General features: G+C 42.3%; 1 protein-coding gene across 1 annotated transcript in view; it reads left to right on the forward strand.

Annotated features, from left to right (window-relative positions):
* The window catches only part of AGBL4 (AGBL carboxypeptidase 4), a 2,899,935-nt gene that overhangs the window by 289,033 nt on the left and 2,593,075 nt on the right, over positions 1-17,827 (forward strand). The window contains exon 3 of the mRNA XM_073642636.1: positions 6,783-6,907. Within this exon, the coding sequence (XP_073498737.1) occupies positions 6,783-6,907 (125 nt within the window). The remainder of the gene's footprint in view (positions 1-6,782; positions 6,908-17,827) is intronic.

The following is a 17,827-nucleotide window of genomic DNA, read 5'->3' on the forward strand; positions in this document are numbered from 1 at the left end:
AAAGCTGCCATCCAGCCTGTCATCCCGCAGACACTGAGAAGCGCAGGCATGCTTGCGCTCCTCAGTGTCTCTCTGTGACGTCATCCAGATGAGCCGAGTTCATGTCCAATGAACTCAGCTCACCTCATGCACGTCACTGACAGCGTGGGAAAATTCTCCTGCACTCAGCGCTTCAGCGTGAGAATTCTCCCACGCTGTCAGTGACATACATGAGGTGAGGTCATGTCCAATGAACTCAGCTCACCTCATGCACGTCACTGACAGCGTGGGAAAATTCTCACGCTGAAGTGCTGAGTGCAGGAGAATTTTCCCACGCTGTCAGTGACGTACATGAAGTGAGCGGAGTTCATTGGACATGACCTCGGCTCATCTGGATGCCGTCACAGCCAGACACTGAGGAGTGGAAGTATGCCTGCGCTTCTCAGTGTCTGCGGGATGACAGGATGGATGGCAGCGTTCTGCTGCGGTCCAGCCTGTCATCTCGATGTAGCAGAGCTGAAGCTGTCGTGGGAGCCATGGAAAGGTAAGGATGAGGTTGCTTTATTATTTTACTTTTATTGCAGGAGATCGTTGGCTTCAGCTGGAATGGGCGTGGTGGTAAGTATGGTTTAATTTAGAACAATAAAGAATTGTGTGTTTATTTCAATTAAAGGACTTTTTTCTGGGTGTTGTGTTTTTTTAAATACTTTACTAGAAATTCATGGTGGTCATGTCTAATATTGGCGTGACCCCATGAATTTTGGGCTTAGGGCCAGCTGATAATGCCAAGCTGGCCTTAACCCCTTTATTACCCAGTGAGCCACCGCACCAGGGCCCTGGATGAGTTGGGTACAGCGCCAGAAGATGGCGCTTCTATGAACGCGCCATTTTCCGGGGCGGCTGCGGACTGCAATTTGCAGCGGGGGTGGCCCAGAAAGCTTGGGTCTCCCTGCGCTGCGGATTCCAGCCCCCAGCTGCCTAGTTGTATCTGGCTGGGCACAAAAATAGGGCGAAGCCCCACGCATTTTTTTTTTAAATTATTTCATGAAATTCATGGAATAATTAAGAAAAAAAGGGCTTCCCTATATTGTTGTGTCCAACCAGGTACAAATAGGCAGCTGGTGGTTGGGGGCAGCCCATTCCTGCCTGCTGTACCTGGCTGGACACAAATATAGTGCGAAGCCCCACGTCAATTTTTTTTTAATTATTTCATGAAATAATTTTTTTTAAAAAGGGCTTCCCTATATTGTTGTGTCCGGCCAGGTACAAATAGGCAGCTGGTGGTTGGGGGCAGCCTGTTCCTGCCTGCTGTACCTGGCTGGACACAAATATAGGGCGAAGCCCCACGTCAATTTTTTTTAAAATAAGTCCTTTATTTTAACACTAAATGACATTTGAGGAGTTAATAAAGATGCAGTCCCTAAATTATTATTTATTTTTTAATTAATTTTTCCCAAAACTTTTGACGTGGGCTTCGCCATATTTTTGTATGCCAGCCAGGTACAGCATCCAGCTTCTATGAACGCGCCATTTTCCGGGGTGGCTGCGCACTGCAATTTTCAGCGGGGGGGGGGGGGGGGGGCAGAAAGCTTGGGCCTCCCTGCGCTGCAGATTCCAGCCCCCAGCTGCCTAGTTGTACCTGGCTGGACACAAAAATAGGGAGAAGCTTCACGTATTTTTTTTTTTTAATTATTTCATGAAATTCATGAAATAATTAAGAAAAAAAGGGCTTCCCTATATTGTTGTGTCCAACCAGGTACAAATAGGCAGCTGGTGGTTGGGGGCAGCCCGTTCCTGCCTGCTGTACCTGGCTGGACACAAATATAGTGCGAAGCCCCACGTCAATTTTTTTTAAATCATTTCAGGAAATTCATGAAATAATTTAAAAAAATTGATGTGGGGCTTCGCCCTATATTTGTGTCCAGTCAGGTACAGCAGGCAGGAACGGGCTGCCCCCAACCACCAGCAGCCTATTTGTACCTAGCCGGACACAACAATATAGGGAAGCCCTTTTTTTCTGAATTATTCCATGAATTTCATGAATTTAAAAAAAAAAAAACGTGGAGCTTCGCCCTATTTTTGTGTCCAGCCAGGTACAACTAGGCAGCTGGGGGCTGGAATCTGCAGCGCAGGGAGGCCCAAGCTTTCTGGGCCCCACCCGCTGCAAATTGCAGTCCGCAGCCGCCCCGGAAAATGGCGCGTTCATAGAAGCGCCATCTTCTGGCGCTGTACCCAACTCATCCAGGGCCCTGATGCGGTGGCTCACTGGGTAATAAAGGGGTTAAGGCCAGCTTGGCATTATCAGCTGGCCCTAAGCCCGAAATTCATGGGGTCACGCCAATATTAGACATGACCACCATGAATTTCTAGTAAAGTATTTAAAAAAAACACAAACACCCAGAAAAAAGTCCTTTAATTGAAATAAACACACAATTCTTTATTGTTCTAAATTAAACCATACTTACCATCACGCCCATTCCAGCTGAAGCCAACGATCTCCTGCAATAAAAGAAAAATAATAAAGCAACCTCATCCTTACCTTTCCATGGCTCCCACGACGGCTCCAGCTCTGCTACATCGAGATGACAGGCTGGACCGCAGCAGAACGCTGCCATCCAGCCTGTCATCCCGCAGACACTGAGAAGCGCAGGCATACTTCCACTCCTCAGTGTCTGGCTGTGACGGCATCCAGATGAGCCGACAATGAACTCGGCTCACCTCATGTACGTCACTGACAGCGTGGGAGAATTCTCCTGCACTCAGCGCTTCAGCGTGAGAATTTTCCCACGCTGTCAGTGACGTGCATGAGGTGAGGTCATGTCCCATGAACTCGGCGCACCTCATGCACGTCACTGACAGCGTGGGAGAATTCTCACGCTGAAGCGCTGAGTGCAGGAGAATTTTCCCACGCTGTCAGTGACGTGCATGAGGTGAGCTGAGTTCATTGGACATGACCTCGGCTCATCTGGATGACGTCACAGAAAGACACTGAGGAGCGCAAGCATGCCTGCGCTTCTCAGTGTCCGCGGGATGACAGGCTGGATGGCAGCGTTCTGCTGCGGTCCAGCCTGTCATCTCGATGTAGCAGAGCTGGAGCTGTCCTGGGAACCATGGAAAGGTAAGGATGAGGTTGCTTTATTATTTTACTTTTATTGCAGGAGATCGTTGGCTTCAGCTGGAATGGGTGTGGCGGTAAGTATGGTTTAATTTAGAACAATAAAGAATTGTGTCTTTATTTCAATTAAAGGACTTTTTTCTGGGTGTTTGTGTTTTTTTTAAATACTTTACTAGAAATTCATGGCGGTCATGTCTAATATTGGCGTGACCCCATGAATTTCGGGCTTAGGGCCAGCTGATAATGCCAAGCTGGCCTTAACCCCTTTATTACCCAGTGAGCCACCGCACCAGGGCCCTGGATGAGTTGGGTACAGCGCCAGAAGATGGCGCTTCTATGAACGCGCCATTTTCCGGGGCGGCTGCGGACTGCAATTTGCAGCGGATGGGACCCAGAAAGCTTGGGTCTCCCTGCGCTGCAGATTCCAGCCCCCAGCTGCCTAGTTGTACCTGGCTGGACACAAAAATAGGGCGAAGCGCCACACATTTTTTTTTTTAATTATTTCATGAAATTCATGGAATAATTAAGAAAAAAAGGGCTTCCCTATATTGTTGTGTCCGGCTAGGTACAAATAGGCAGCTGGTGGTTGGGGGCAGCCCGTTCCTGCCTGCTGTACCTGGCTGGACACAATTATAGGGCGAAGCCCCACATAATTTTTTTTTAATTATTTCATGAATTTCCTGAAATAATTAAAAAAAAATTGACGTGGGGCTTCACACTATATTTGTGTCCAGCCAGGTACAGCAGGCAGGAACGGGCTGCCCCCAACCACCAGCTGCCTATTTGTACCTAGCCGGACACAACAATATAGGGAAGCCCTTTTTTTCTTAATTATTCCATGAATTTCATGAAATAATTAAAAAAAAAAAAACGTGGAGCTTCTCCCTATTTTTGTGTCCAGCCAGGTACAACTAGGCAGCTGGGGGATGGAATCTGCAGCGCAGGGAGGCCCAAGCTTTTTGCCCTCCCCCCCCCCGCTGAAAATTGCAGTCCGCGGCCGCCCCGGAAAATGGCGCGTTCATAGAAGCTGGATGCTGTACCTGGCTGGCATACAAAAATATGGCGAAGCCCACGTCAAAAGTTTTGGGAAAAATTTATTAAAAAATAAATAATAATTTAGGGACTGCATCTTTATTAAGTCCTCAAATGTCATTTAGTGTTAAAATAAAGGATTTATTTAAAAAAAAAATGGCGTGGGATCCCCCATAATTTTAGTCTCTAGCGGAGGTTAAGCAGACGGCTGGGGCAGATGTTTGAAGCCTGGGAAGGGGGTAAAACCCACGGAGCTTCCCAGGCTACTAATATCAGCCCCCAGCTGAATACCTAGCCTTTACTAGCTATTAAAATGGGGGACCCCCCAAAAAAAAATGACGTGGGGTCCCCTCTATTTTAATAGCTAGCAAAGGCTAGGCAGACAGCTGGGGGCTGATATTAATAGCTCAGGAAGGGTGCCATGAATATTGGCCCCCTCCCAGGCTAGAAACACCAGCCGTCAGCCGCCCCAGAAATGGCGCATCCATAGGATGCGCCAATTCTGGCACTTAGCCTCGCTCTTCCACGCTGCCCTGGTGCGGTGGCAGGGGGTAATAGTGGTGGGGTTCATGTCAGCGCCAGCTGCCATGAAGCCCAGGTTAGTAATGATGGCCGTCTATATGACACCCCCATTACTAACCTACAAAGTGTTAAAAAGAAAAAACACACTACACCCAGAAAAAAATAATTTATTTGAAATAAAACACCATTTTATTTAATTCTTAGTTTACTAAAAAAAAAATAGTTACCTGTCCACGTTCCTGCGCTGATCTCCCATGCACAGCTGTCACATCTGGAGATGGTGACAGCTGTGCATGGCTGCTGTAAGCTCACGCTGCCGGGAACACGTCCGCTCCCGGCAGCGGGAGCCACTGACTGAGGTCACCGGAGTGCATTCAGGCAGCGCAGCTCCGGAGACCTCCTTTACGGCAGTGCTGTACCGTGGGAATTTCTCACGATACAGCAGTGCCGTAAAGGAGCTAACCGGAGCAGCGCTGCCTGAACTCTGGTGAACCCTTACGGCCCCGTCATTCTAGCGGCGGCAGCGGTTCAGAGCGGTCACATTCTATGTGGCTGCTCTGAACTGGAGATCTTCGTGGGACACTCGTGGACTACTACGGAGGGGTAAGGATAAGGTTGTGGTTTATTATTTTATATTTTATTACAGGAGATCGATGGCTTCGGGGAATTAGGTGTCTTGGTGAGTATAGGTGTAGTTTTTTATTTTTTACTTTATTTTAGGTGGCGATCGGCGGGGACAGGTAATGTATGAACTAATTTCTTTTAGGTAACCACTGGCCACCAATGACATGTATTTAACATTTATTGGGGACACAGTAGGGCAATTTAAATAGCAGGATCAGGCTGATGGGAACTACTGCTCCCATCGAGCTGATCCTGCTGGCAGGAGTGGACGGGGGACAGACATAGGCCGATGGGAGTAGTAGTGTCACATCGGCCTATGTCTGCCCGCACACACACCCGCACACACACCCCGCACACACACACCCGCACACACACACCCCGCACACACACCCCGCACACACACACCCCGCACACACACCCGCACACACACACCCGCACACACACACCCGCACACACTAATCATGACCGGTCTGGGAGGTGAGGCTGACCTGTGCGGCCGTGGGAAAGTTGATGTGAGTTCATGCAGTCAAGCATGAACTCACATGAACCCTCTGAGGGCACCGCGGCTACTTCAAATGAACAGCTGATCGGCATCACCTGATACCTCAGCTGTTCATTTGAAATAACCGGCGGGAAAGCGCAGCACAGAACGGGAAAGCCGGCGGTGAAGTCTTTTCACTGCCGGCTTCCCCGCCCGGGTCCTTCGCTCCTTGGTGCTGCGCTCCCCGCCCGGTCCTAATTTACGATCGGGATGGGAGGTGGCGAGGGGAGCGGAGGATCGGGGTGGGAGGCTGCGGGGAAGCAGTATGGGGCTGCGTGATTGTTTAAAAGCCGGCGGCTTTTTACCGCGCGCCGGCTTTTAAACAATCAGGAGAATTCTCCCACGCTGGGATGGCATTCTGATGACAAGCTGGATCGCAGCTGAGCGCTGCCATCCAGCTTGTCATCCTTCAGAGACACTGCAGAGCGCAGGCATTATGGGAACTTCCGATTCCGGTATTCGATATTATAAAAGTATCGGAATTAAGTATCGGAATTCCGATACAGTGAATATCGGCCGATACCCGATATTTCAGTATCGGAATGCTCAACACTAATTATAAAGTTTCCTATTTTCATGTGCACTATTGATTTATAAAGTAAAAATTAAATTGTCCTTGTCTTATGATTTGATTTCCCAACTTCAGACTAGGGGATGTTTCATAGGAGGCTAGTTAACAAAGCATATATTTCTTGATATTTGGGAGAAAGAACTTAGGCAAAGAACCTGGAAGAAATACCTTGCTTTGATTTGGGTTTGAACCATGGACCCAAGTGCTGCAAGTTACAGCAACAATGCTTGATGTTATCATCCGAAATAGTTCAGGAAAAATGCATAAAAAGGGACAAATGTTGTACCCATTGTAGTGCCACTTTGTATAGTTTAGTATAACGGACCATATATATTTTTGGGTAAAATTTGCTTTCTCTGTTGGGCACAACTTCATTGTATGTTATTTTTATGTAACAGGTAATCTTGGAAGAGTGGATTATATCTCAGAATTTGAGTATGACCTCTTTATTAGACCTGATACATGTAACCCCCGTTTTCGCGTCTGGTTCAACTTTACTGTCGAGAATACTAAAGAATACCAGGTAAGCAAAAATGATAATATTGATTTCTTCTTGAATTTCTGCATTCGATGTCCATTATGTGTCTGAAGCTAGGATTACTGTACTATGAGCCCTCAGTATGTCCTTAGCTTTGTTTCATAATAGATTGGTTCATGCCGCTTGTCTTATATCATAATGAATTTGTTTACAGAAAGTTGTCCTGTCGATATTTGCTGAAATATCTGAAAACTTTGCTTATGCTCACATTTTTTATGCAGTTCGGATATACTTGCACTTTTTTGCTATTTAACTGGAATGGATAGCTGGGATCAATATTTGATATATATAACAAATAGAGAGCTTTGCTTGCAATTTTTTCTTGTTTGGTTGACATCTTGCTTTGTGGCAGTCTTTGCCCTAAAAATTGATCTATTTTGAAAGTTATTAAGCAGTAAAAAAATATAGCGGTAAGTGACCTTCAATGGACACAATGTGTAGGTTACTTTTAAGAAAGTTAGGATTACCCTGGTCAACATGATTTTTTTCACAAGAACATTTAATAGCGATTGTAGTAGGATTTTACCTCCCGAATTCAAATATTTTGTTATAATTTTTTCATCAGGCACAGTTTTTTTTACATGTATTTCTTATTTTTAATTTTTGCTTTTTTATGGTTAGCCTATTGGATGATTTAACTAAATTATTTAGAATTATAATCAGTGTGTGACAGAAGAGTAGGGTCTTCTGTTATGTTAAAAGACAAAATAACAAGATTATGCAGGTTCATTCATATTCAGACATGTTCAGACATGCTTAGATATTGCATCTTTTGTAAGTAGAGAGCCAGTAATGGAGTAGCAGTGAGTCTGTTAGTGTTTGTTCTTCTGTGGATCTAAAGTGTTTTCCTTGTTTCTCATATTTTGTTAGTTCTATTAGTTGCTATAAATTTTGCAATAATGCCAAGAAAGTGTTTACATCATCCAGACAATTTTAAGTTATGTGTGTGTGTGGTGAATTTGACGTTCAAGAGTCAAAGACGAAATTTTACACCGCTTGTAAAAAACTGTTATGAGCTTTATTTCAGGTGTAAAGTTGGTCAACTCGAAAGGTACTGGGCGCCACATGTACAGTCATGGCTGAAGGTGTTGGCATCCTTGAAATTGTTCCAGAAAATGAATTCTTTCTCCCAGAAAATGATTGCAATTACACATGTTTTATTATACACATGTTGATTTCCTTTGTGTGTATTGGAACAACACAAAAAAATAGAGGAAAGAAGGCAAATTGGACATTATTCCTCAAAAACTCCAAAAATGGGCAGAACAAAATTGTGTAATTGCGATAATTTTCTGGGAGAAATCTTTCATTTTTTGGAACAATTTCAAGGGTGCCAACACATTCAGCCTTGACCGTATGCTGCTTATCTGGTGTTAGGTGTCCTACTGGTTATAAAAATGGTTCACATCACATGCCATTTGTCATTCAGATGGTTTGAAGGGAACGAAAGGACCATTTAACAGATTTCTATTTCTGCTTAATGAACAATAAAGGAATCACATCTAAAACAAAGTATACAGTTAATTACCTCAATTTCCCATCTGCAATGTGGCCTGTCTTACATAGCGAAGAGCTTACTGTACCCAATTGTCCAGATTTTATGTCCATAAGTGACAGCTCTGACTCTGACCTTACACTGAAGAGGAAGCATACAGCAATGTGAGATGTGATCCTACTTTCGAAGAAAGTTGTTCATCAGAACCTCTCTTCTTATCTCAAGAAGATCTGATCGACCTTATCTGTGATTTAGACTGGTCTAAGCAGCAATAAGAGCTTCAGTTCCAGGCTCAAAAGATGGAATCGACTCCACGAAGAGGTGAGAATATGTAGGTATCGTAGCTGAGAGAGTGATTTCAAAAAACTATTTCTCTGAAGAAAAAGGTGTATTTTTTTGTAATAATGTTTGTTCTGTTATGGAGGCCCTTGGACCTCAACATCGGGCAGATAAGTGCCGATTGTTCATAGACTCATCAAAAGTTAATTTGAAGGCCGTTCTTTTGCATAATGGTAACAACCTCCCGTCGATACCTGTTGCGCATTCTGCTGATATGAAAGAGACATATGAAAATATGAAACTGCTGTTAGAAAAAATCCAGTATGAAAAATATAACTGGATTATCTGTCGAGATGTGAAGGCAATTGTTTGGTTGCTTGGATTGCAACTTGGGTACACTAAATTCTACTGTTTCTTACGTGAATGGGATAGCAGGGATAGGAAGTCTTACTATATTCGAAAACAATGGCCTAAACGTGAATCTTTTGTTCATGGACACAAAAAAATGTGCCAAATGTACCTTTAGTGAATCTTGAAAAAGTATATTTACCTCCACTGCATATTCAACTAGGATTGATGAAACAATTTGTAAAAGCACTTGATAAAAATTCTTCTGCATTTATACATTTGAAATCTAAATTTCCCAAAGTTAGTGATGTGAAATTGAAAGAAGACATTTTTATAGGGCCACAAATAAGATCGGTGATGGACGATGAACAATTTCAGGAACTGTTAAATCCATTGAAATAAAGCAGCCTAGCTATCCTTCAAAAACGTCTCCTCTTCTTTTCTCGGAAATCATAAAGCAGAAAACTATGGTGATATAGTGAGTGATCTTGTGAAATCATACCAAGCTATGGGATGCAACATGTCCTTGAAATTTCATTTCTTGGACTCCCACCTGGACTTTTTCCCAGAAAATCTTAGTGCTGTCAGCATTTTCATCAGCAGATTTCTATGATGGAGCAGAGGTACCAAGGCAAGTGGAGCCCTAGTTTGTTGGCTGACTTTTGCTTTACTATGAAGAGAGACATTTCGGAAGCAAAATATTCCTATAAATCATCATCAAAAATGTTCTAGGTAAGCTGAATTTCATATAATGTTGACTACATAAGTATTATTTTTTAATATTTCCATAAAACTAAAAATGTGTGTCACAAAAAAAAACCCCTGCTTGATGGAAAAAATCTGAAAGGATATTCGAATTCAGCATGAAAAATATAAGTTAATTTTCATTTTGTGAAAGCAAATATTTTTTTTTGTTGACCAGTGTTATTTTAAGACTATGGTCATTGAAAAATTATGTTTGAAAGGAAATGTCTCCTGCTGACCGTAAAGTTACAAATCTTACTGATACTGTGGTATACATCTGGAAAATATGGTAAGCCTTGAATCCCTAGGGTCCAAAACAATGTTTCCTTATGGGAAAAAAAAGTTCTAAGAAATCTTGTGACCATCTCAAAATATTTGATTTTGGAATATTTTTGTGATGATCACATAGTCATTTGAGATTTTTATTTGCAGGTTACCATTGTAGTAATTCTTTTACTGCAACCTAATAGTGTTTTTTATGTCAACTGCCTGGGGTTGCTTCATTGCCAAAGAGTTTTATTTTTTTGGAAAGTTGGAGACTTGATGAATTCATTTGACATGAAGGATGGCAGTATAAATTTACAGGTTTATTTACCGACACAATTGAAAAATCAGGACCACCTCAGGGGTGGGTCACTTCAAAACTTGCAAGACAGAAAAAATATGTGCTTTATGCTTTATATACAGCATACACTGTAACAGTATTGAATTATGGTGCTAAAATATTTTTGCTGATGCACAGGTAGCATGAATCAGAACCCGGTTGCATGATTATTCTAAATCACTGCAGCGTTTCAGAGAAAACGTAGCTTGAAGAGCCAACCAGGGACTGTAAGGAGAGACCTAACTAGTCAATGATGTCTCTGGTAGACTTCTCCCCACCCCGCTGTCACTATACTGTTCTCTGATAACCCGGGACCAGGGGCTCCTATGCTGTCCCTAACACTAGGGGCACCCTAGCTATCCCCACTTCCCAGGTTACTTCTGATGGTGAAGATGCTGGGGCAACGTACCTTGCTGTTCTCCTGAAACAGCCCTTATCTGTCCCCTCCACCATCCAGAGAAGTGGGGATGAATACTGTATGTAAATACACAAACCAGACAAACAAGGAAAGGACATACAGAGATAAATTAAAATACCAAGCATACTAAATATGCACTCACAGATAACAGAGGGAAAACACAGAATGAATTAGGAAGGTAAACAAAAATAGCAGAGGAAGGTACTATGCACACAGCCAAAACACCAAGCAACAGTCACAGAACAACCCTCCTTAAATACCTGTACCGAAAACCGAATCCTCCACTCCTCACCAGGCAGTACAAGACTTAACACTAGCAATCCAGATTGCCAGAGCAGAGACTATATAGAAGGAAACTATAGAGACTCAAAGTTGAGCAGTTTAACTCCTGTACTGCTGAAAAAACCCAGCACCATTTAATAACAGGGAGAAGTGCTTCTATTCATTGCAGGAGTACGTTGACTCAGACGCTGCAGCCTTCTGGCTCCTCTCTGTCGCAGTAAACCCATGACACCCACTCCTCTTGATTGACAGGTCTCTCCCATGTATGTACATAGGAAAACAACTGGAGTGGACTGGAGAGAAACCAGCCGGGAACATCATTGAACTAGTCAGGTCTCTCCTTATAGTCTTCGACTGGCTCTTTAAACTATGTTTTCTCTGAAATGCTGCAGCAATCGCACTGCCAAACTCTTATTGTTGCCCAAGAGAAAAAACAAAATGAGAATGGGAAGCTATATAGATAAAATGCCTAGCTTAAAAAAGGGGGCCATTCCACAGTTTGTAAAAAGTAGATGAAACTACAGTAAAACCATAGAAATGACCTGGAACATACTGACACTAGGTGAGGTTTTAGTACTAGAGATAGGACTGTCCCGATTGGGTACACGTTGTCGTGGTGGGATGGCTTTTATGCTTTTTTGATCAAAATAGTGTTAACTAAGCACCCTATGTTATTTATATGTACTACTACTATTTAGTTATTTACTTACTACAGGGTATATGCTGATTTTGTTTTGTTTTTTTCTTGGGGTTTGTCTGTAAAGTGGCCACAGTGTGAACATGCTCCTACACATTGCACGTACAGTGGGGAAAAAAGTATTTAGCCAGCCACCAATTGTGCAAGTTCTCCCACTTAAAAAGATGAGAGGGGCCTATAATTGACATCATAGGTAGACCTCAACTATGAGAGACAAAATGAGAAAACAAATCCTGAAAATCACATTGTCTGATTTGGAAAGAAATTTTTTTCAAATTTTGATGGAAAATAAGTATGTGGTCAATTACAAAAGTTCATCTCAATACTTTGTTATATATCCTTTGTTGGCAATGACAGAGGTCAAACGTTTTCTAAGTCTTCACAAGGTTGGCACACACTGTTGCTGGTATGTTGGCCCATTCCTCCTGCAGATCTCCTCTAGAGCAGTGATGTTTTGGGGCTGTCGCTGGACAACACAGACTTTCAACTCCCTCCAAAGATTTTCTATAGTGTTTAGATCTGGAGACTGGCTAGGCCACTCCAGGACCTTGAAATGCTTTTTACGAAGCCACTCCTTTGCTGCCCTGGCGGTGTGCTTGGGATCATTATCATGCTGAAAGACCCAGCCACATTTCATCTTCAATGCCCTTGCTGATGGAAGGAGGTTTGCACTCAAAATCTCACGATACATGGCCCCATTCATTCTTTCATGTACATGGATCAGTCGTCCTGGTCCCTTGGCAGAGAAACCGCCCCAAAGCATGATGTTGCCACCCCCATGCTTCACAGTAGGTATGGTATTCTTTGGATGCAACTCAGCATTATTTCTCCTCCAAACACGCCAAGTTGTGTTTCTACTTTGATTTCATCTGACCATATGACATTCTCCCAATACTCTTCTGGATCATCCAAATGCTCTCTAGCAAACTTCAGATGGGCCCGGACATGTAATGGCTTAAGCAGGGGGACACGTCTGGCACTGCAGGATCTGAGTCCCTGGCGGCGTAGTGTGTTACTGATGGTAGCCTGTGTCACGTTGGTCCCAGCTCTCTGCAGGTCATTCACTAGGTCCTCCCGTGTGGTTCTGGGATTTTTGCTCACTGTTCTTGAGATCATTTTGACCCCACAGGGTGAGATCTTGTGTGGCGCCCCAGATCGAGGGAGATTATCAGTGGTCTTGTATGTCTTCCATTTTCTAATTATTGCTCCCACAGTTGATTTCTTCACACCAAGCTGCTTACCTATTGCAGATAGGTGCCAGTAAAACAGGTAATGAGTGGAGAACCGAGGAACCTCTTAAAGAAGAAGTTGCAGGTCTGTGAGAGCCAGAAATCTTGTTTGTTTGTAATTGACCAAATACTTATTTTCCACCAAAATTTGAAAAAAAATTCTTTCCAAATCAGACAATGTGATTTTCAGGATTTGTTTTCTCATTTTGTGTCTCATAGTTGAGGTTTACCTATGATGTCAATTACAGGCCTCTCTCATCTTTTTAAGTGGGAGAACTTGGTGGCTGACTAAATATTTTTTTCCCCACTGTACAACAACTTATACTCTGACTTTTTCTTTAGTCAAACTCTTATTATTGCTGCCTGTGGTTCAGGCAGCATGAATCTACTGATTGACTACCTTTAATGTTATTGCACCTAAAGAAAGAAAACTTTTTAAAAAGTTACTAAAAATTATACTTGGATTATATTGTAAATCTTTAAGAAGGAAAAATGCGGAAACTATTCTATGATTTGACTGTTCCAAACCAACGATAGATCATGTTCGCTGTTTATTCTGTATTTTTAGTCTTTGTGTAAACCGAGTTTTTAGTCATTTTGCCCTCTGTCTTTTGAGTCTTCAGGTTGACAGCTATCATAGAGCCGTGACAAGGTCGTAGCTGGCATCAGAACTGTCAAACCTTCCACGTTCGGTTTTGCGTTGTCAAAAACTGTTATGGTAGTAAAGGTGAAAAATTCTATTATATTACGTAAGAAAAAAAAATGTAATGTACTGATCAATGACCTGTTTAAAATTCACTAAAACAGGGGAATTGCTCTATTCAGAATATGTACGTTTTTTAAGGGAGTCTGTTATGGCAAAATTATGTTCTTATTTAAGGACATCTACACCTAGGGCAGCTTGCTCTAAGAATAATAATACTTTTTGATGGCAAATCCATGGTCCATGGTGAATAGAAAAACATTTTTTACAGCTTTATAAAAATTATATGTTCTTGTTCCACAAGCGATGTTGTCAATCAATCAAGTTGTCCCTCACTTCTTTGATTGACATCACTGGCTTCACTTCACCAGTGCTGTCTCAGCTGAAACCCCACATGTGCGCACATTGCTACAGTATAGGCATGCGCAGAACAGCCTTTCTTCTTCCTTTTCTGAACACATGCTGATAAGATGGGCATGTACACATGCGTAAGATTTCAGCTGAAAAAAATCAAATATAACAATTTGTTAAGAGATTGTTCAATTTTAATATTTTTAGGCTCTGTCCATACCAGTGTTTGTGCGGGTTGTATTACTATTTTACCTTTCTTTCGTCTAGATTTTGGCTTGTGCACCGCTTTTTTGGTTGTTTACATCCCCCTTTTTCTGTGTAGTCAGTTTCCTATGCTTTTTCCTAACCAAACCCATGACGCGTTCCACTGTCTACGTTGCCATTGCTAGCCCCACACCGCCTATGTCCTGCAAGTGCCAGTGCGTCTACGCTTGGCTCGGCTCAGCTATAGACGACTTCATCTTTGATGTCCTGATGCCTGGAGGAACTGCTCTGTCGACACAGAAAGTAGGAATATCGTTGTGTCAACCCCCCCTGTGAGAAGCTGCCCATTTTCTAAAGACTATGATACTTTTCCAGCAACGGACCACCATTTTTGTTAATATTATTATTGTGTTTTATTAGTGATTTACCTTTTATGTTTTATATAGTTCTGCTGACTTGTCAGTATGTGCACTAGATTCACTTGTAAAATGTCCAGCATTCCACTAATCTGTATCTCAGGAGTATCTAACCATTGTTCCAATAGCCAATAATCTCGTTATGTGTGTGTAGATTGTAGACACAGTGGAGCCGTCCCCACAGGGGGTCTTACACGCAGTCTCAGATGAAGGCTTCTAGAATATTCTTCATTGTTTAGTGAACAGTGAATGTTTAAGGGGGAGGGTGTGATCACTTCTAACCTGGGAGGGGACTGAGCCCAGTGAAAGAAAGGACAGACATGTTTTAGGAGAGTTGGGTGGAAGGATTGAAGGAAGAGGATGGAGACAGTGAGTATGGCCTTATACAAAGCCAGTGGAACTACTGAACCCAGATTGGGAATTTGAGGACTGAGAGAACTGTCCCCTCCCCCCCAAGATAAAATTCCCAGCATGCCACTTGGCCATCTTCATATCTTAAAAATGTAAACATGACCAAGTTTGCTGTTCTGTGTTATAAAGATGTCAATGTCCAAGGCTAAATGTTAGAGCAATAGGAGTCCACCATTATGTCCAAAGTTAAAAATGGAGACCTCTTTTAATATGAGATGTTATGAAAAACCTATTCTTTTGTACTATAATTATTTCTTTTTCTCATTGACCAGTTTCTTGTTATTTGCCTTTATTTCTAAATGAACACCATGACCCTTACTGCTGATGGCTCCCAGTAACGACACTTATTGCTCTGCTCAATCTGCAGTTCATTTTGTATCACATTATTCCATGCACTCTATGTGCGACCATTCTAGGAACGTTCTAGGAAATGAGAGTGAGAATCAGAATCATTCAGAGAAAAATATTGATTCCGAGGTGATAGAAACACCAGTAAACAAATCCATGAAAATGGAGCTACACGTGTCTATCAGCGAATGACTCCTTCTCACATTCACGAATGAATATAGGGGATTTAACAGGAGTAATTGGTGATATCTTCTGTAAGCTCTTCTCTCTATTTAGGGCTAAAGAGATTAGACTTTTTTTTAAATCTTTATAAATAAAACAAAAAGTAAAAAACATTTTCCTAAGAGTCCTTTTACCCGTGCAGATTAGCTGCTGATATAAGCACCAATTGGCAACTGAAGCAAAGTAAGGGGGCTTTAAAGAGTTTTTCACATCTTTAACAAGCCATATTGTCTCATGGATGATGTTTTATCCCATAAATGTCTGAAAGATGTGGGTCCTACCTTTGGCTTGTTTGGCTGTTTATCCCCTTACCGACATAGGACGTTTTAGTATGTCTGTGTATGGAGTGCCATTCTTGTACCCATCATCCCCCGTATCATGTAGCGTGATCACATGGTTCCAGTCAGCTTCCATGGTAGCCATGGGTCTGTGGAAAGCCCCCATAGCTGCCATGACGGAACTTTTGTGAAGCCCAGCAACTGGCTGTGACTATGAAGACTATGATTTTAGTTATACACTGCAACATTGCGGTACTGCAGTATATAGAACAAGTGATGAGGCAATCGCGGGTTCAAGTCTCCCAATGGGACTAAAAAAATAAAGTTAAAACCCCACCTGGAAGTTATCCCCTTTGAATAGGGGTTAACCTCAAGGTCATTGAAAGTCCGACCGCCAGGGCCCCCACAATCTGGAGAACCGGAGCTGAGAGAGCCAGAGCATAATAAACATATGAAGAAAAAAAATTAAAAAAATTATACTCACCTGGACATGACTTGTCCGGTCAAGCAGCCCCGCTCCAATCCACTCGTCTTCTTCAGTCCGTTCACCAGTGTGGTCTTCACTGGACTATCTTCGGGGTCTTCCGGTGCCTGGCAACTTCAGCGTCTCTTGCCCTGAGTTGGCTGCAACATCATGTCATGTTGTCCCCGATTCATCATTTGTATGTTTTTTTAAAACCACTTTCCTTTTTTAGTATTTTTGTATTAGTTACCATTTTTGGTGACAAATTCATCAATGTCACAAAGAAAAAAATTGTCTTTTTTCCTGTCTTGAACTGTTTTTGCGACTTCTGGTGCCAAATTTTGTACCAACATCACAAAAATTGCTCAACAAAACTGGCATATTCAAAAATACACTAAATGAAGACTGGAGTAGAGTTACCCCAAATCTTGCAACTTTTTAAATAGTTGCATAGCTTTTTGCAATTGATGAATCAGACGAAAAAAATCTGGGATTGGTAAACTCCGCACACAAAGCGGAAAAAAATAAAAAAACAGGCGAGTTCATATAATATAAGCTTAAAAAAAGGTGCAAATAGAATAACAAATTGGGTGCAAACAAAAAGGGAGCAAAGCACACTAAACTAGGCAAAAAAAAGGCTCAAAAGCAATGATGAATCGGGGACATCGTGATGCTGCAGCCTAGTCAACGCAGGAAACCTGACAGTATCAGGGTGCCAGGAAATGCTAAAGATGCTGGGTTTTCTGATATCTGTGTAGTCGTGTCTAGTTTTCAGTGTCATCATCGGAGCAGAAAATAAAAAATGGCGCAGTGCCGAACGTGATTTATAATGGGTTCTCTTGAGTTTTGTAACATTTTGACAGGAAGAATAACGCTGCTTGCTGACCTGAATGACAGAATCTGCGACGGAGGTGTGAACGGAGCCTTAATTAATCTCTCTAGTACTTGTAGAGCGGCGAGTCTTCTCTATTACGCCCATATATTCCAAAAGGTCATATGGACAGGAGTTGTCCCCTTTAATGATGCATGATGATCCTATGAAGTTATCATATATTTATCTCTATATATATATATACATTCCCATTCTCTTTTTACTTGCAATGTTAAAAAAAAAATGCGTTTGCCGTTCACAGCTGCCATCATGAAATCCCTATAAGCTTTGTCTCCGCTCCATTCCTATATACTACAATCAGTAGAGAGCGTTGATATAGCTCCCACCGTCTATGGAACGTTGTAAAGCCGTCTGCGGTTTTCACTCTAATTTTCTTTTCACATTCCGTCTTTGAATGTATGTTCATCTCCGGCTATTGTCCTGTTGCTTGGCAACCTTTAAACCGTACCTTTGTGGGGTGACAAAGAGCTTAACATGACTCCTTGCTTTTTCTATCTGATCATGTTACAATGCACTAATCG

This window comes from Phyllobates terribilis, unplaced genomic scaffold (genome assembly GCF_046119375.1).
Source record: "Phyllobates terribilis strain yellow unplaced genomic scaffold, ASM4611937v1 Scaffold_8__6_contigs__length_399053987, whole genome shotgun sequence".
Classification (NCBI taxonomy): domain Eukaryota; kingdom Metazoa; phylum Chordata; class Amphibia; order Anura; family Dendrobatidae; genus Phyllobates; species Phyllobates terribilis.